The sequence below is a fragment of the Protopterus annectens genome, chromosome 3.part0, assembly GCF_019279795.1.
Source record: "Protopterus annectens isolate FY-2018-M chromosome 3.part0, PAN1.0, whole genome shotgun sequence".
Lineage (NCBI taxonomy): Eukaryota > Metazoa > Chordata > Ceratodontiformes > Protopteridae > Protopterus > Protopterus annectens.
The window spans coordinates 1,404,474,915-1,404,494,774 of record NC_056731.1 but is presented as its reverse complement, the minus strand read 5'-3'; the positions used below and the strand labels follow the sequence as shown (position 1 = coordinate 1,404,494,774).

The following is a 19,860-nucleotide window of genomic DNA, read 5'->3' as shown; positions in this document are numbered from 1 at the left end:
AACAGCATTTTGAACTTTCTTACAAAATGAACTGGGTGAGATTTGTTAGTTACAGAAATGAATTAAGATCTCAAGTCTCCTTTGAGACCAGGAATAACTGCACCTCCCCCCAAATGAAGTGATTATACCCTCATTTTAGAAACAGCTACTTCAGCTCTCATCAGCTAGCTATATCAAAAATGAGGAAGGGCTCTGGAATGTGGGACCTCAGAGTGCCAGAATGTGCCCTTCTTCCAGAACCACTAACTTGTCTGTAGCTTGTGATGTTCATGTCAGGACACAGAACTAAAACCTCACTCTGACCACTTCCTCAGAGCTCAAAAGCTGGCATTGCAAAAAAAAAAAAATGATTTGACTATTTTAGAGGAGATGGTCTTTAGTTTCTCTGTGAGTGGGCCTCTGCCCCCAGCCCTGCATCTTGTGGGACCTTATAATACAGCTTCTGCATCTCTCTCCCTTGTAAGCCTTTGTTTGAGACACTGGATTGTTAACTCTCAATTCTGAACAACTGGTGGATAAATACGTCTGACTCACATTTGCCTTCCCAAATAAAAAAACAGGAGGAGGAAAGAGCTGTACCTTCTGAATATTTCTTATATATCACTCATGAAGGATCCCTAAAATAAATGTCTGCATTTTCTCTTACCTGGAGCAATAAGCAGCTTTGCTTCTTAAACAGAAAAACTGCAGATGGTGGTTACATGATCTGCACACAACTTCAACTAAAGCGCACAACGTTTTAGTCAATGTAAAACATAATATTTTTTATTTTATTTATTTATTTATTCAACATTGCTGACCGGGAAAGTATGACTAGGTTCCACAGATCCTGTTTTCAGCGGAGGCCCGGGAAAAAATGCTCCAGAAGCATGTCTTTAGAATGTGGGAGGAAACAGGTGTACCCGGAGGAAACCCACGCGAACGCAGGAAGATCATGCAAACTCCACACAGAAGGCACCCCAGCAGAGAATTGAACCGGAGAACCTCTTGCTGTGAGGCGACAGCGTTAACCGCTGCACCACTGCGCTATGCACTCCATTACCTTCTTGAAGTCAAATAACATGAATTAATAAATGTACAGCTTGTAACTGACATTCAGGTATTACAATGCATTACAAAATAAGCTATACTTCCTTTAGGAGACCTGTTGCCTTATGTTGAGTTCATAGATAGTCACTAGGCATGCAGTGTAGGAAACGATTAAGAAATGTAACCAAAATTCTAAACTGCCCCAAAGCACTAAGTAACTCACTCATGGTCACACAGCAGGCAAATGAAAGTGAAGAAATTCAAACTCTGTACTCTTGGAACAAGATGTTTAGTCCTCTATACTAACTGCTAGAGAACTTGCTCTTTAAAAACCGTGGGACCAAGTTCTGTACTTCTGGCAGGCAGACTATCGCACTATTTCAAAGTATATTCACAAAGTATGTATTCCTTAACGTACTTTTCTGACCAGTTCACTGAGTTTAGGATGTTAAAGCTACAGTACTTCATGTTGCTGACTTCAACAACAAAAGATACACTGCCAAATCGTGTTACACAAATAAAAATAATTAAATATTTGCTAAATACATATTTTGAGCCAAGGAGTTTACATTCTACAGTGCTGTTGCTGGTGTAGACAGAACACCCTGAATTCTAAAATGGGACAGACTGAAGATGTTCCTACTATTCCTCATCACTGCTACACGATATGCTGCTTTAATGCATAAACTACAAATAAAGTATCAAAAGGTCTGCTCCATGATGTGCAGACACAAAGCCCTGACTATAACCAAGATGACTCAAGTTCAATTAGTGCTCCAGGTGTTGTAGAAGCCAGAAAAGTAAAATGGGAATGAAAAGTTGATACCAGCTTGTCTATCCTCAGAGGAAAGAGGCAGCCCAGTTTGTGCAAAGCTAATGCCTACTAAATGAATAACCATACAGCATGAAGCTCTGTTGCTCAAGGTCAAGTGTTTGGTTCTTTAAAGCATTCTTGAAAGCTTTTCCAGGAACACTAGAAGGTACTCACATAAAATATAACCGGCACTCTTACTAACACAAGTTTAAATGCCAGCTACCACTAGAGCTGGGCAAGGACTTAATATGGATGCTGTCATAGGTTCATAGGTTCATACTAGGCTATCTGCCCTAGGGCATTTATAAGCCTAGCCAGAGTATGTTTGGCTTTCGCCACCCATTTTAAATGAATTTTGCTATGCCCTTTTTCGAGGTTAGTATACTGTGCCTCTGTCTAACAGTGACACAGAAGTGATACCCGGGGTAAACCTATCATCTCCCATCCACTCATCAAGATTCCTCTTGAAGAGAATCAATGAGGGACTCTGCCTAGCCTCTGGGTTATGAATCTGTCCCTCCAGCATGTCCTAATTATTTCAGTGCTGAGATTCAAGTCTCTCGTGCGCGTAGCTCGATGGGATTTGGATTTTTTGAGGTGCAGCATGTCCCTTAATTCCGGGTTGGACATGGCCTTATACGTCAGGCACAGGTCACCTCTGAGCAGGTGGTATGCCACTGAGTAGAGCTGGAGTTTCTTTAACCGGGCAGCATATGGTATCTGTTTGAGCCCTTTGATCCTCTTGGTGAGGTACTTTTGGGGTCTTTCCAGTTGCTGCAGGTGTTTGGTAAGGTACATCCCAAAAGAGGCATTGTACTTGATTATGGGCCTGATGAGGGATGAGTAAAGAGGCACGATGACCTCCCCTAATCTAGATGCGAATCCCTTCATGATTAGGTAGGCTATATAAAATGTTTTTCTAACCACTTTCAAATGAGAGATTGCTATCAACTTGGGTCCCCAGGTCCCCAATTACTTCTTCTGTACTTAATGGATTACCACCTATGTGGTAATTTGTGGGCATTTTGTTTTTGCCAAAGGGGATGACTATACACTTTTTGGCATTTAGCTTGAGGCCATGGCTCTGGCACCAGTTGTATGTTTCTATGAGGCCCTTTTGGAGGATGCTTGTGTCGGCTGGAGAGTCGATTATGGCGCCCAGTTTGCAGTCATCTGCGAACTTGGTCAGCCACAGTCCTTCCATGTTGGCCTGTACCTCCGAGAAATATATACCAAACAAAAGAGGTCCCAGGACTGAGCCTTGTGGGACGCCACTTGTAACTGGTTTGGAGTCTGACATGGCTCCAGCAATTCTAACCATGTGGGTTCTGTCCTTGAGCCAGTTTGCAACCCATCTAGTGACATAGGGGTTTATATTTAAGCTGGTGAGCTTATCTATAATGCCCGAGTGGGGTATTGTATCGAAGGCTTTTGCGAGGTCTAGATAGGCTGTGTGGACCACGTTCCCTTCGTCAATGGCCTCGGTGACTGTTTCAAAGAAGTCAACCAGGTTTAAGAGACAGGATCTGCCCTTAACAAAGCCGAACTGGGTAGGATCCAGTGTCTGTAGGACCCCAATATCTTTATTTATGAGGTCCATGATGATCCTTTCCATAGCTTTGCAGACCAAGCTAGTCAGGCTTATGGGGCGATAGTTTCCAGGGTCCGTTGAGGCACCACCTTTGTGGAGAGGGACCACTGTTGCTGTACGCCACTCTTTGGGTACATATCCTGTAGTAAGGCTGAGATTGAACAGTAGTTTTATGTTTGGGTTTAGCTCTTCTTGGAGTTCATGTAGGACGCAGCCTGGGACACAGTCTGGTCCCACTGATGCTGTGTTTTTTGCTTTGGAGAGGGCGGCTCCCACCTAAGCATCTGAGATGTCAGGGGGGCAGCACTCTGCTGGGATAGATATTTGCCCTTTTGGTGGGGGGGGGGGAGTTTGCACTGAACCTGTCGGCTAGGATGTTGGCAATGTCTGTGGGTTCGGTGTATTTTTTGTCATTTTGGACTAATTCTGAGCATATCTGGGAATTCCCACCCAGGTTCCTAACATAACTAAAGAAAGCCTTGTGATTATCCTTGGTGTCCTGTGCAATTTTTCTCTCGAAGCTGGCCTTTGACGATTTTATGAGTGCCCTTAGTTTTTTGCTAATACTGATCAGAGATGCCTTACCTTTTTGGGATTTTGCTCTACCATGTAGTAGCTTCCTCCTTCTATTGTATAGTTTGTTTATGGCTGGGGTCCACCAGACAGGTCGTCTGCCTTTGGAGGATTGGGTCTTGGTTTTATTTGGGATTGCATGATCCATGCATTCCTGAAGGTGTTCATAGAATGCATTTATAAAGGATTCTGCGGTCTGGGCCGTATTTTCCACAGGCCCGGGGGCTTTGAGGGATTTCACCTCGGTTTTGAGGAGTGTGAAATTTGCTTTAGAGAAGTTTTTCACTGTGGTTTTCTGGGCAGTGGGTGGGGTCGGGATGTGAATATCCAGTGAGATCAGTTTATGGTCTGATCTTACCAGTGAGGGATACACTTCTGGTCTGGAGCATAGACTCCCCATGTTGGTGATGATCAGGTCCAGTATACTTTCCCTTCTTGTGGGAGTGGTAACACGTTGTTCCATAGCATTTGAGTTTATGAATTCTAGGAACCTTTGGGCAAGGGTGTTGGAGCTAGAGTAATGCTCCCAATCTATGTTTGGGTAGTTGAAGTCGCCCAATATAATGGTGTTCGGAGAGACCTTCATATTTTCCAGTGTTCTCAGGAAGGCCGAGTGGGGTTCCTGGGTTTGGGAGGGTGGTCTGTAGCAGGCTATAAACTGGAAGGCAGTTTTACCCACTGTTAGTTGCACATGGAGAGTCTCTGATGCTTCGTGCTTTGCCACCAGCCTGGAGGTGTGGGTATCTTTGATGAATTTTGATACTCCCCCTCCTTTTGTGGTTCAGTCCAAGTTTTGGGGCCGAAAAGCATGGTATGAGGTATAACCTGGTAGTGCTGGGGTGCTCTCAGGAGTCCTGAACCAGGTTTCTATTACTGCACAGATATCGATGTTCTCCATGCTAAGGAGAGTTTCGAGTGTGTGCATCTTGAGGTTTAGACTTCTGGCGTTGAGTAGCATTATTCTTAGTTTCTTATCCCTTGTGATACCTATGGAGGTGGGTTTGTCTTTTGAGCCTTGCCTAAAAAAGGCACTATGGGGGTAGCAAGAGCCTTTGCCAATATCCGAAAGCCCAGGGGTGACAGGTGCAAGCCGTCCCTAGCGAAGCATCGTGGCTTGTCGTGCATATCATCCCAGGCTGACAGGCATTGGATCCCCTTTGAATGACACCAATACTTAAGCCAATTGTTGAAACTGATCATCTTGTCTTCATATTGTGGCATCATTCTTGGTGAGGTTAAGATGCTACTCAAGGTCAGGGTCATACCAGCCTGGGCTACATGCTCCGAGAGCTCCTCTATGTCTCTTTTCATGTAATCCAGGGAGGTACGTCTCAGGTCATTCACACCAGCATGGACAATGACTAAGTCATATTTGTACTTGCCTTGGAGTGACCTGAGTGCTTGTGTTATGTGGCGGATCCTAGCGCCAGACAGGCTGCTCACCGTGACCTTCTCCTTGCTCAGCCTGGTGAGCGGGACGTCAGTGTGCCTGACGATAGAGTCACCTATTACAAGTGTATCAGGTGTGTTGTTTAGCCTTAAGGGCTGTGACTGTTCGGCACACTGGCTTTGTGAGATATGTGTTGCACGTGTTTTGTTTTGGGGTAGTGGTTGCTTGGGTGTCTGCTTTGGAGGTCTCTGCTGCTTAGGCAGATCTTTATTTAGAGCCTCCAGTATGTTTTGTGTGATTATGTGTTTGGTTTGCTGTCGTGGTAGGTCTATGTGAGACTGGAATTGTAGTGAGTGTGGTTTCCTTCTCCTCCTGACTGGTTATGCCAGTACTGAGTTGAGAGAGCTTAGCCTCCAGTTTGGCTATATGGTTGCATCTCTCACATGTGTTGGAATTTGTTGGGAGGAGGAGAGGGTTGTCTGTGTACATGAGGCAGTTGTAACATTGCCTCAAGATTCCCATATTCACCAGCTGGACCGGAGAGAAGATTGACAACTGACCTTTGGACATGCTAGAATAATATTCGGAATTCCTTTATAATTGAAAACAAGGGCCAATGGGGAGCGAGGGTGCAGTGCTTTTAATTTTTAGTGCTGACTTATAATTGCTTTAGTGAGCAAGTGCCAGGTAACAAGTGCAATGTGTTACAGGTAACTTAAATGCAAAGACAAACAGTAACTTTCTTTCAAGCGAAGCAAGGAAATAAGTACAGTAAGCAATGCAGATATCACTAGGGATCCACAGAAGCGCTGAGAAGCCGCGTTTTAGGTGGAATTAGCGTTCCAGGGAAATAACAAGCATACAAACAAAGCTAGATTCAGCAGGCCTGGATCTAGTCTATGCTACAGCAAACAAGGTGTACCAATTTCAGTAAGATACAGTTCAAATATTCAGGCACTATAAACCTTTAACCAGAAATTCCCAGCTCAGAAGGGCAGAGTCCAGCCTCTCCTCCCACAAGAGTGCAGACCACGAACCTTCCTAATGTAAAATAACTGGCCTGAAGCCCAAGTGCTTAAACCAGAGCTAATACACTTTAAGAATAACAGACACTGAGCTCTCAATCAGCAGTTCCCAACTTAGAAGTATGAAAGCTACCTGTCCTGCCACCACAGTGCATGCCACAAACCTTCCTAATGTAGAACAACTGGTCTGAAGCCCAAGTGCTTAATCCAAAAGACTTAGAATGATAGCTACACTTTAACCAAGTTACTACCAAGCAGTAATAAATACAACTGAATACTTTAAATAATGCCTGGATTAGTGCTCAAGTTATACAAACAAAGCTAGATTCAGCAGGCCTGGATCTAGTCTATGCTACAGCAAACAAGGTGTACCAATTTCAGTAAGAAGAAATTCAGATATGCATGCACTATAAGCCTTCAACCAGAAATTCCCAGCTCAGAAGGGCAGAGACCAGCCTCTCCTCCCACAAGAGTGCAGACCATGAACCCTCTTAATGTAAAATAACTGGCCTGAAAGCCCAAGTGCTTAAACCAGAATAAATATACTTTTAGAATAACAGACACTGAGCCCTCAATCAGCAGTTCCCAACTTAGAAGGATGTAAGCTACCTGTTCTGCCACTATAGTGCAGACCACAAACCCTCTCAATGTAAAACAACTGGTCTGAAGCCCAAGTGTTTAAACTAAAAGGCTTAGAATGAGTTACACCAAGCAGTAATAAATACAATTGAGAACTTTTAAGATGACGCAAAAGCAAAATAAAGTAGGAAGAAACACAAGTAGCAAAAGCAGTAGTAAATACAATTCTCATGCAGTGCAAGCTGGCACACTTGAATATGTAGCAATATTAGACCACACAGTTTGAAAAAAATGTAATTAAATTAAAAAGGACTAAAAGCAAGTGCAGAAAGGGTTTATTAGGTAGAATGCGGTAAAGAGATATCCTGGGGGAGTGTCTTAGATCAAATCTACAGTGGAGCGGGCACTGCAAAAGCCACCAAATTTAAACTACAACCAAGAATAGGGAGGGGGGGTTGGGGAAACAGTTTCAACACAGATGTAAGGAATGTGCAAATTATAAAAAAATATATATACTGTTTTCTATATATTTGCAGAGCAGTAAGACACAGATATCAAGCAAACAATTTAGCTCTATAATACAGAATAACACAGAAAATATACTCAGCTCTATATACTTGAAGATAGTTCTGTAAGGCTGTCTCTCAAACTAAGGTACCAGTTTGAATACAGGTTGTTAATTAAAAGGAGACACAGCACTAGCTAAATTATATCAGCTGAAAGACAAGGCAGGAAATGAGGGGGGTGGGGAAACAGTTTCAACACAGATGTAAGGAATGTGCAAATTATAAAAAAATATATATACTGTTGTAGTTTCTCAACCTGGGAGCAATCAGATTATGTCATTTGGAGGGCTCTGGTGTGAGGATTAAGGCTGAAACTAGGTTCTCAGATCATTAGATCAAGGTTGATAGCTGGCAAAGCAGAAAAAAGGAATCAGAGTGGTGGGGAAAGGAGACCTGCTACCGACACTCAGTTGTTCAAGAGAGAATGGAGGGAGAGGGTGGAGCACCCCCCACCCCTGAAAATAAGGTGATGAGAGATGCAAATTAACTGGGTAAGACTAGGTAATGAGTGGGCAAAACATGACAATGGTTTGATGGTCAACAGGAAACAAGGGCATAAAAGCATAGGGAAACTGAAAAAGACATCTTGGATGTGTCCAAAATTTTAACAGAGCAGTTAATACTTCACATGTTCAAGTGTAGTACTTAAACTTGACTTTTAAACTCACCTTCTTCTGGTTTAGGAGATGTACGACATACCCTGTGACACATCGACACAAATGAATTGTAATACTTCTCTAGACTTTCATCTGATTTCTTGTCTAGCCTTGCAAAAGTGCGAAACTGGTTCCAATCAAACCTTTGCTCGACAGGGTCAAAGACAACACCAAAGGTAGACACAACACGATAAAAATCTGCCTCCTCTCTTCTGGTCCACCTTAAACAAAAAGAAAAACTCTCAGTTATTTAAGACAATGTTTTAATATACATCTGACTACCTTTGTAAAGGAACTAAATCAACCAGCAGAAGTTTTTGCATCACCAAAAAACAGAAGAAAAGTACTCACTTCTGACGTCTTTCAGACATAGCAGCTTCTCTTTCTGCTTCTAGTGCTCTCAGTTCTTCTCTTGGCCGCCTCCTCCGACGATCAGTCTTCATTAGTGCTTCTTGTCGCATCTGCTCTCTCTTATAGCTGCGCTGATATGCTGTAATAAGGCGTCTCAGGCGAGTAGTTAAGGCTGAAGCTGAAGGCCAGTGCAACTGACCAGAGTCAGTGATTATTTCATTTTGCTTATCTGCAAAATATGTTTTCACAAGATGGGTCACATACTAATAATTACGATAGCACCACCATTACTTAACCTTAGCTTAGAAAATTACCGGGCAATGGCATAACAGTTTAGCATATTAATATCCATTGGAAAAAAAAAGGTTGAACATCTTCGCTAAAGATAATGCTTGTTGTTCATTGAATTAAGTGAATATTTTTAAACAGTTGAATCCTTACAAAATTAACCACATTAGGACTAACAAAATATAGGTATTAAAGATGGTGACTTTCCTGGTGGCTTTATACAAAAATGTGAAAAGTGTTGAAAGCATTTGCTCACTGCACATTATGCAATTACATGAATTAAATAAAAAGAAATGGTAGCTCATTTTGCTCAAAGACATTAAAAACTCAGTCCCACCCCTATTTCACATACATACAAACATTCACATTACCCTTTCAAACACACTCAGAATCCGAAAGATGAGCTGTATATGGAAGAAGTCATACAATTTCAGTAATATTTTTATTGGGATTTCTAACATCAAGGTGAAGGGACAACTGATGAAGCCTAGCTTGACTGAGCTGAGGCCTATGCAAGCACAGTTGATAGACATGACACTTCTTTGCTTTTATTCTAGCTTTAAAATAATGTTCTGACCCAACTTTTAAGAGGGCGATGTTCTAAAACACCTTCTGCTGATCCTCCATGGGCAATCTTGAAATATGCACCTATGCACAGTGATAAACAGCGACCGTGCATCCTGTTGAACCTGTCCACAATTTTTTATCATAATAAATGATCTGTACAGATTGACTGCATGCTTTTTGTGATGCACTAATTCAGCCAGAAAAGTACAGTTGGGTCACACTTGCCATAACTGTAGATGTTAGAGCAGATCAATGTTTCAGTACAGACTTTTGGGTCTTATTGTCATGCAGATGCCTGCAACCATCTTGATTTCCAGAGATTTGCATCATCCCTAGGCAAATGAGGTCAGAGGACTGACATCTGGATGTTGGGATACAAGAAGTCAGCACCACCTTCAGGTCTTTCTAGGCAATGAACAAGCAGTCTGATGCCAAAGGGCAGCACAACCTCCCAGATTTGAGTTTGAGACTGTAATTAAGAGAAGGGGAGGGATGATGATGAAGCAAGGAGCTGCAAGAATACCCTTCCACCTTGCTACAAGGCATGGGGGGGAGCAGCAGATAGGTTGGAGAGTGGAAGTTTTACTGCAACACTGAGCTAATCAAAGATCTACAAGTATGGTAAGTGTGACAAAAGTATTATGTTGCTCATAGTCAATGTTGCAGTAGTGTTTCTTGGGAGGATTCCCAAAACTACCTGTTGAGTGGCAGGTAATCCACTGGGCCCTAGGAAATGAGGCTTTGCAGGATGTCAGTAGCAAACTCTGCACTTACTTTGGAGACTATGCCTAAATGGTAGTGTTTTGTACATACAAGTGTGCACAGAGTTCCAAGTGGCAGCTTCTACGATGGTCTAGGTAGAAACTCCTTTGAGGAATGCAGCAGCAGATGCCCTGTGCATGGTGGAAAGGGTTTTGGCATGACCAGGTAGAGGTTTTCCAAGGTGAGTGTAACAAAACATAATCTAACCATTTGATACGGTTTGTTTGAAGGCAGTCTGACCTTTTTCAACTCTGTGAAAGCCACCAACAACTGCTGTCTATTTCGGATTTCTGTCCTGTCTACACAGTACTTGTTTTGTCTGTGAACATTCAGAGAATTAAGGATTTGTTCCATTGTGTTCTACAGATTTGGAAAGAAAACTGGCAAGTGGTTAGCCTCCTTTAGAGAAAGTTCTCATACCACCTTAGGAATTAATGATGGATTAGAAAGGCGGTAAAAGATTCTTTGCCCAAGAGATCTTGCAGCTCTGAGACCCAGCTATTAATAAAGTGGTATTCCAAGTTAGCATCTTTAGATGGGCAGAAGCTGCTAGCTCAAAGGGAAGCAAGGTGAGTTTTTCTAGCACATAGTTGAGATCCCAGGTGGGAACTAGTTTTCCTTCTGGGTAGTCTTAAGTGGATGGCCCCTTTCAAAAACAGCTTCAAATGAGGGTGAGAATAAATATGAGTGGAATGGTGCAGGCAAGCTCAGATGCATGCACCTTAACAATGGAGTAGGAAAGGCCCTGGCTAACTAGATCCAAAAGATATTCCATAACTGACTGCCTACCTGTGGAGGGTTGGTGCTCTTGCTGTGGCAACAGATAGAAAAATCTCTTCTATTTTGCTAGGTATGATTTTCTGGTAGTTGGTTTCCTTGCCTCTTTCAGGATGGTTTTCACTTTATTGGGACAGCTGACATTTTTTGGCGTTAGAACCCAACCCTCCAGACTGTCGAAGTGTGGCCAGGTGAAGATGGAATACTAAGACCTTGGCCTGGCTCAGATGATCTATTTCCTGTGAGTGAGGATGGAAATTCCCTTACTGATGGAGAAGAGGATGGAGAACCAGTGTTGTCTCAGCCAGAAAGCGACAATGAGAATCATGCTTGGTCTGTCCGACCTGACTTATCAGGAACATGGGAATCTGAGGTAAAGGCGGAAATGCACACAGGAACAGGTTGGTCTATTAGAATGAGAATGCATTTGTTTTCCATGCCCCTGCCTGTTGGGTTCTGGAGTAGAACCTCTGAAGTTGTCTGTTCAACTGAGAGGCAAAAGGATTTGTTGAAGGAATTCCCTCCTGCAAGGTCAGGTCCAGGATAATCTCCCTCTTCAGTATCCATTGGTTGGGGTCTAGAAGATCCCAGCTTAAAGAATACACCAGGATATTGTTTTACCATGGAATGTAGGATGCATTACGAGTTATAGTTCTTGTGCTAACTGCCAAATCTTCATTGTGAGAATGCACAAAGGGTAGGGAAAGGATGCCCCCTAGTTTACATTCCAAATCATACTGGTTTTGTCGCTGTCCAAATCTGTAAAGTTCCTGGGAGTGAACTCTGTTGAAAGTCTTTTTATGGCCAGGTAAACAGCTGACAACTCTTCGGTTATATGCAGTTTCCTCTGATCTGGCATCTAGATGCTTTGAGCTCTCATGGGGGCCTAGGTGAGCACCCCAGGTATGTCTGAACTTTCTGTGGTGATGGTCTTGTTTGCCTCTGGCAGAGAGAAATCTGCACCTAGATTTAGTAGGATTGTGTTTTTTTCCCACCACGGTAGCTCCCTTTTTAAGCTATTAAGAGGCAGGAGAGTTTCCAAGGGATGAGAATGTTGTTCCCAAACATTTGTTAGGAACAACTGAAGCTCTACTTTGCGAAGTAAAATATCTTGTCCTATGGAAGGAAGGCTTGTTGTTGCAGAGAACCTATGAGGACATCCAGAAAGAGAATCCTTGTCTGTGAAAAAGTTTGGGATTTGAGCAGGTTTAGGGTGAGACGTACTTTTTGGCAGTAGTTTACAGTGACCTGCAAGGTGTTTAGAGTCTATGCTGTGAATTTTTCCTGAACGAAGCAACCTCAAAATGTGGAATGGCACTTAAGCGAAACTGGGTTGGTCGAATGCGGGTTTCCCAGTTTCCGTAATGCCGATCTGAAAATGTTTAAATTCACATTAGCAAATGGTAGTCTACATTCACTAATATGAGACCAGTGTTATGACTGGAGAACTAACTACAGTAGGGATCAAGAAATTTACCCTTTTCCTCACTGGAGTGCGATCTCGGAGTTGGAATATATAATTTGCAGGGGATGTGGGGGTGCAGGGTGACTTGTCCCACTGCAGGAACATTAAAAAAATGTATACATTTGCTACGGCAACTTCACCACAATAGCCTGAGGGTCTGACGTCATCTTCTCATAGATGAAATCATTTCCACTACCCATTCCTTAAACTCCTCTCTTCGACAGATATGTAGGAAAGTACCAGTGTCTCATTTTTATTTCATTATCCTGTGTTTTTATTTTAGTTGTTATTGGCTCAAGATCTGAAACAGTTACTGGGTGTGTATCAAGACCTTCAGTTAAATGCACATGTTCCTGTGAAATGTCTAGCCTAGCCCAGTTTTTGTATCTTGGGGAAGAATACATGAATTCTCTACAAATTTCTGGTACTGAATTCATATCTTCCAATATGATAAACCAAACAAAGGTATGAAAAAATGTGGCGCCTGTTCATTTTATAAATATATCCATCAGGGCAATGAGATGACCCTTAAATTGGCTATTTAAAACTACAGAGTATGTAGCCTTCTGTGATTTCTGCCATGCCTATGTGGGAAAAGCTGAGTGTCTGCTTTACAGGAGAATTTATGAACATTACAATATTGGCAAACAAAACTCAGATAATGCACTTTTTAAGCATAAACAAAACTGTGTTAAAATACTAAGTTTTACTTTTTTATATTAGAAAAAGTGTTTATATATCTTATGGGTGGGCCCTTGGGAGATGAGACTGGAGTATAGGGAAGCTGATGTGGCAGGTAAGACAATTGCCAGTGCCTTTTCCAGGATTGAATGACACCATCTCCATTAGCAGTGCCCTTAAAAAAGGGCTTCGAAATTATAAATAACACCACTGATTTGAATCAATAATTATTTTTAAATATGGTTAAATGTGTTTTATATTTTATGGAAAGTTATTATTTTCAGTCTGAATATTATTTTACTTTAAGGTGAAGTTTAATGTCTTAAGGTGAAGTGTATTTTAAGATGCATAATTAGCTAATGAATTTATTGAATGCAATGAATATATAAATGATGAAGAACAGTGGCTGAATTAGTTCTGATGAAGTCCATATCAGTGAAAGGATGAAAGCTCAACTGTTAAAGTTGTTTTATTCTTCTGGGGTGCTCATTTTATTCATTTCTGAAAATTTATTATATATATATATATATATATATATATATATATAATATAATAATAATATAATATATATATATATATATACACACACACACACACACACACACACACACACACACACACACATTCATTTCCTGTTGGATTCGGAGGCTTGGCTATTCCTTGTTTTTTTTGTTTAGAGTTACAAGGTTTCCTCCATTTTTTGGTTATTCAGTTTCTTTACCTGCTTTAACACATTGTCTATGTCCTCAGAAGTCAGTTCTAATAGTTAAAGGCTGAGATGCATCAAACACTGCTTGTTTTGCGTGAGAAGGCCCATTGTATGAGGAAGTTTGTAGTAGTTCCCTTTATCCAATTCCAGAAAAAGGGAAAACCACTGTTGCCTGGGCCAGAAGAGAATCGCCACAATGACGTTTGAAGAGTCCTTCTAAATCTTTAGAATGGTCCCAAAATCAGTGGAAGAGGTAGAAATGCTTAACAGAACATTCCCATATAATGCAGTGAAAAATCATGTTTTTCAGACCAGTTTGCAAGGAATACAGAAGCAGAATTTTGGCAGATGTCTGCCTTGAAAAGAGGGAAAAAGATCTACTCGAGTCCTTCACAACTGATCAGTTCCTGGGAAAGCTCCTCCCCCATTCAACTTCCATTTGTGAGGATCTGTCCTGGTTTATTCATTCACCTGCCACAAAATTTTACTATGATGGAATGCAAGAAGTGTGGAAGTTTAAAACTGTGCTGACTTGCTACATTAGGCAAGATCTGGCATCTTCACCCATTTATGTAACTTATCACTGTGGTGTTGTCTGTGATTAATAGAAGTGGCCTTGCAGACCACAGATAATGCAGACAACTAAAGAGCATGAATATCGTCCAACATCTCTCTCACAGATGTGGTTTGGACTGTCTTGTTTGTTCAGCAGACCCTGCACTTTTACCACCACAGACATAACTCCTCATGCACAATCTCATGCAGCTGTTACAGATTGTCAGGGATACTCAAGAGAAAAAGGGGAAATCTGAATCCAAGGATATCTGGTCTTTCCACCAAACTGACTCTCTTTTTACAAACCCTAACAGTTGAATCAGAAATGTCAGGAATGAAGATGTTGGGCCATACTGTTTCCAGAAACCAATGATTTTTTCTCATATGTTATCTGACACAGGGAACCATTAGAATCATAAAAGCCATGAACCCCATTATCTTGAGGTATTCTCTTGCAGGAGTCAGACTGAATGGATAAGTCAGGATCAACTCAATACAAGTATACTTTTTTCTTGAGAAAAACTTTTTTTTTTTTTTTTTTTTTTTTTACATGAAAGCATCCAGAAGGTACCATAGGGACACTATACAGTGGGAAGACATCAAAGAGGATTTATGAATGCTGACCTGGAATCCTAGATTGATAAGGTTTCTTACTAATATAAGAAACTTCTGACCCTTTATGAGTCTACAAACATACGTCATATAAACAATGAAAAATGTGAATACCCTGCAGTCTGCAAATGGCCTATCACAGGTGTTAAACACTCTGTGAACATGCTTGGAGTAGTAGATCACCCAAAGAGTACTGCAGAGAACTTAATGTATCACACACATACAGAAAATCTTAGAAAACTTCTGAAATCTGTGGCAAAAAGAAGGGATAACACAAACTCAGAGAAGTAAAGAGAGGTAACAGTTTGTATGGACATGAGCTTTGGAACTTTCACAACAAGGTTGAGGAAGGATAAGTCAAGAACTGGTCTCTAAGGGGGGGATCCCTCTGACACCAGAAACATTCCTGAATAAAAATGTTTTCCTCCAAAGGGGTTGGTTTGATGCCCCACTCCCCAAAAGCATTTGGTTAATGACTGCAGAAACAGGCAAGTCTAATTTGGAGGATGAGGGTAAATTACCTATAAAGGATGGAGGCTTTCCCACTGCCATCTGTAACACTCTTGAACAACTCTTAAAACACATTTACTTGAAATAATCTGATGCCAAAAAGGCAGGTAAAGAACCAGGCTCTGGGACAGATTTAAGGAAATGATAGGGTGGGGAGGGGAAAAGAGGAATGCTGCAGCAATCATTCTATATTACTGGACTGTCCCCTTCTTCCGAAAGGTTCCCTCATTTTTCCTTGAAACTTCTTCCCATTTTCTCCTGTACATCTGCTTACTAGAAGCCTACTGAGACTGTTAATTTTGCTTTTTCATGAAATAACCAGTTTGCAGCAAAAGATTTAGCAAATCTGGAGGAGGAGAGCTGAAAATTCGGAGTTACACACCACCAGACTAACTTCACAGGTGGACACTTGGCTAATAACCACTAGGGTCCTTAAAAGACTAGCCATGCAACACAGAGGTTACCCACACATTTGACTTACAGCGGGTGATTTACTGACTGCCTCTGTCCATCAGGGACATAGGATCAAGACCAGGGTGAATTTCCCTCTTTCCAACTGAGTACCAGAGTATCACAAGGACTAAACAAAACGTTATTCAGAGGAGAATTTAAAATTTCAGCTTTAACACCTTCAAGAAAATATACACACCCAAGCAAACCCGCCCATAACATAAGTGGAAGCTGCTGCCCAGGACACAAGAGTCAGCACAATCATAACAATTTAAAACATATTTACTTGCCTGAGAAGCTGAAGCAATTAAGGAATTCAAATGGGACTTGCCGTTTGACGAGGGGAAACTGGAAATAATATTCCTCATATTGTAAAAAGAAACATATTAACATCTGAGAATTTCATAAACTAAAGTGGCAGAAGAACAAATCCTCTTCTAAATCTGTCAAATGTTTCCCCACAATTATCAGAAAGAGTGGGATTAGCAGTAACTAAATGTGTTTGTTGCAGCAGGCCTACAAACAAATAGCTACAAAATCAAATCTGGAATGAGAACACAAACATTTGTAACACTGAGGGAGTTTATAATGCCTGTAGGCCTTTTAGGGGTTGCAGGTTGATTGACAGGCATACCTGCAGGCAATATCTAAAACATCAAAGCTGGTAAATGAGAAGAAATTATAGCATTTCTTCAAGGATGATGGCAATATCAATCTGTTTCCACTTAAACATCTTATTCATCTACAAACTGTTTCAGTAAATGAAAATTTCTCCATAGGAGGCTGAGGAAAAACTTTCCTCACAGTAAGAATCAGGTACTCAAGTAGAAAAACTAGAAGATGCCTTTTCCCAAGCCCTTTCCTCGTCCTCAGACATGGAATCCTCAGAAATTGAGGTAAATTACTTCTTCCACAAAAATTCATATCACCCTTCAGAGGTTTAAATGCCTGCAATAAACTTTTGCATCAAGCCAATAAAATCTTCCTTACCTATGGAAAAAAATAATCTGAGCAAGATAAACATTTGACTTTTTCTTTTTTCCAAGAGCGTCCCTAGAAGTAGATTTACTCATGGATGGAACTATACCCTACGGACCAGGTTTATTAGCCTTGCTATGCACGGATACACTCACATTCCTTCCTCAGAGACTGACAAGAGTGGCTCTCCCATGCCAGGTAAGGGCACTTGAATAGCTGCAGAAGATGTGGCTGACCCCAGTCCATGGTGGTCAAAGAGGTTATATACCAGAGGGACTTGGAGAAAGTGAATGATCTGAGGAACAAGTAATAGTCACAGTAGAGTCACCTACTAGTGTAGTAGGCATAGACTGAGATTAACGAATTGTTAGGGGGTCTCAGCAAGTTTTTATTCTTGAGTCAGGAGGACAGAACCACCATTGGACCACTAGATGCTCTTCCAAGGTTCTGACAAAATGGGAGTCTGATCCTTTGGTGACATGCAAGTTGCTAAAAGAAGCATGCAGAAGCAAACCACACAATGACACACTCAAAACACACCTGCCACCAAATAAAACACAGCAAGTCTCACAAGGTAAGCACAAGTTTTGCCACAAAAAAGTGCTAAAATAAGCACAAACACAAAGTTAAAAACTGAACATAAACAGTGTCAGATAAGCAAGTCTCAACGGTCCCCTAAAATACACTAAACTCAATAAAAAAGTTTTTCAAGGAAAACAGCATAGTTTAGTCACAAAGAATAATAAGAGATGGTGGAAGGTTTCCCCAGACAAAACTTACCTGTCAAGCAACAGTAGACAGTTGATCCTCTGAAGCTCGCAAGAAGAGAGCTTTCTAAGGGAGGCAAGTACTGAAGCTTTTGACTCCCAAGGCTGCTGGTTTTCTCCACTTGGGAGATCATGAACCAGATGACTGGGCTCATGTAGGAGCCCATGGTTTGAAAGACTGGCTAGCTATTAAATCCCTGACAGGACACAAGCCAAACAGCTAAAGCTATTGCAGAAGTGATTATGAAGGAACATCTGGATGTGCACAAACCACTGAATTTAAACAGTTTTAGATTGTTGGACTGCTGATTAATTCAGCCTATGCAAAAGCTGCAAAATAAAAATTGTATGTACTTGTGTAATCTTTGAATTACTGGATTTGCATCTTTTGAGTGTACATTTGTATCTTCTGCACCAGAGTCGTGGCTGAAGAATTAGGGTTGCCACCTTTTCAAATGTCCACAGTGGGATCATTTTTGTAGAAAAGTGAGACTTTGCAGAACAAAACATACCCACAGCCAGTGCAAAAGACAGAACTTCACTTTTTTGCCAAAATAAAAGCTTATTTTTGTAGCATTTGAGTTGCTTGTTCTATTTCATGTATTTGTTTCAGATACAAAATAACTGTTTTATGCAACTATTAAAACACCAAAGTACATTTTGTCTTAAAATCTCAGGAAATTTGCCATTTTTTAGTTTTTTTCCACAGGACACAACTGACCAAAGTGGGACTGTCCCTCGCAAAGAGGGATGGGTGGTAACCCTCTGAAGAGTCCAGCCTACCCATCTAATCAACAAAGAATAAATAAGAATAAAATAAACAAGCTCCACACAGAACATATAAAATGTACAGTTGGGTCATATTTTTCTCTTTCTAGTCTCTCTTTTACTTTTGCCAAACCATACTGTCAAGTTGACATTTTCCAGGGAACTCCAATACATTCAAATTTGAGAAGTTAATTGCACCAGATTACACTTTGTATTAAATTTCAAAAGCACTTGGGTCACTTAAATCACGTTTTAAAATACTTAAAACCAAACGTGCCTCATGGAAACACTGCTACAGCTTTTAACTTAGAACACAGTTTGCACAGGGTCACCAAGAAGTATAAAATAGTCAAACAGAGGTCCTCTGGAGAGGATGTACAAATTCATTCACCCCTCTCCCACTGCTTATCCACGTCACTTTCAGCTGTGGACACCAATGACCTTTCTATTTAAAAGCAAAAAGTAGATCAACTCTCTAATACATTTTAACATAAAGTACAAAAATAACCAACATTTCATCTCTATTACTAAGTACATAAAATTAGTTTTCAGTGATAAAACAAATCTTTCAAAACTTGCTATAGATGAAGAAGCCTGTGCCAAAACAGCTGTAATGGTTTAAACAAACATACCAGTAGTGTCAAGTTCCAAAACGTCCTCCTTGTAATCTTGAGGTGAATTCATAAATTCCTTGGGAGTAAGACAGTATTTTAGTTTTTGCCTTTATACACATTTAATGCAAAGAAAACGTCATTGAATAATGGTAACGTTGACAGTTTATGGACTATAATAAATTTTCACCTTTCAAGCATCTACAATCTGAAATCATAATAATGTTTTCATAACCAACACTAGTTGTTCTAAGGAGAGAACTCCCCTTCAATGGATCCTTGGGTTGGGTTCATTATCTCTACCATAGTCTAGAACTTTCTTCCCCCAAGATTCATACGAAGGAACAGCCATCTACCAATAATGATACAACATGTGATATAAAGCAACAATTACATAATGATTTAGCATTCACTAAGCTTGCCAGTTCATCCCAATAAAAGTAGGAACATCCTGATGCAAACTGACAAATAACTATAAAGTTTTGACACTTGCAGTATTAAGCAAATGACATACAAACACAGGAGAATACTAGTCAAGGGATCACTTGGACAATAGCATGCCTGACTACATACACCTTTAAGCAGACCCTTTTCCAGCACTTAACAGTGCCCACCTCCCAAGATCAGCAAGGCTGTACATAACTGTTCATCTACCAACCTAATCATCAAGACTACACTTAAAGGTAGCTAATGCAGTGCTTTGTTTAACCTGTAGTGGTAACTTATTCCATACGCTAGGAATACATTGAGTAAGGAAACACTGGTTTTGCAAAAAAAAAAAAAAAA

The 19,860-nt window shown here is 40.9% G+C and overlaps 1 protein-coding gene across 1 annotated transcript in view; it reads right to left on the bottom strand.

The window, feature by feature from the left end:
- CHD7 (chromodomain helicase DNA binding protein 7) overlaps positions 1 to 19,860 on the bottom strand; it is a 2,781,650-nt gene that overhangs the window by 220,474 nt on the left and 2,541,316 nt on the right. The window contains exons 34-36 of the mRNA XM_044065875.1: positions 19,096 to 19,153; positions 8,575 to 8,803; positions 8,236 to 8,444 (exon numbers count right to left, since the gene is read on the bottom strand). Of these exons, the coding sequence (XP_043921810.1) occupies positions 8,236 to 8,444; positions 8,575 to 8,803; positions 19,096 to 19,153 (496 nt within the window). The remainder of the gene's footprint in view (positions 1 to 8,235; positions 8,445 to 8,574; positions 8,804 to 19,095; positions 19,154 to 19,860) is intronic.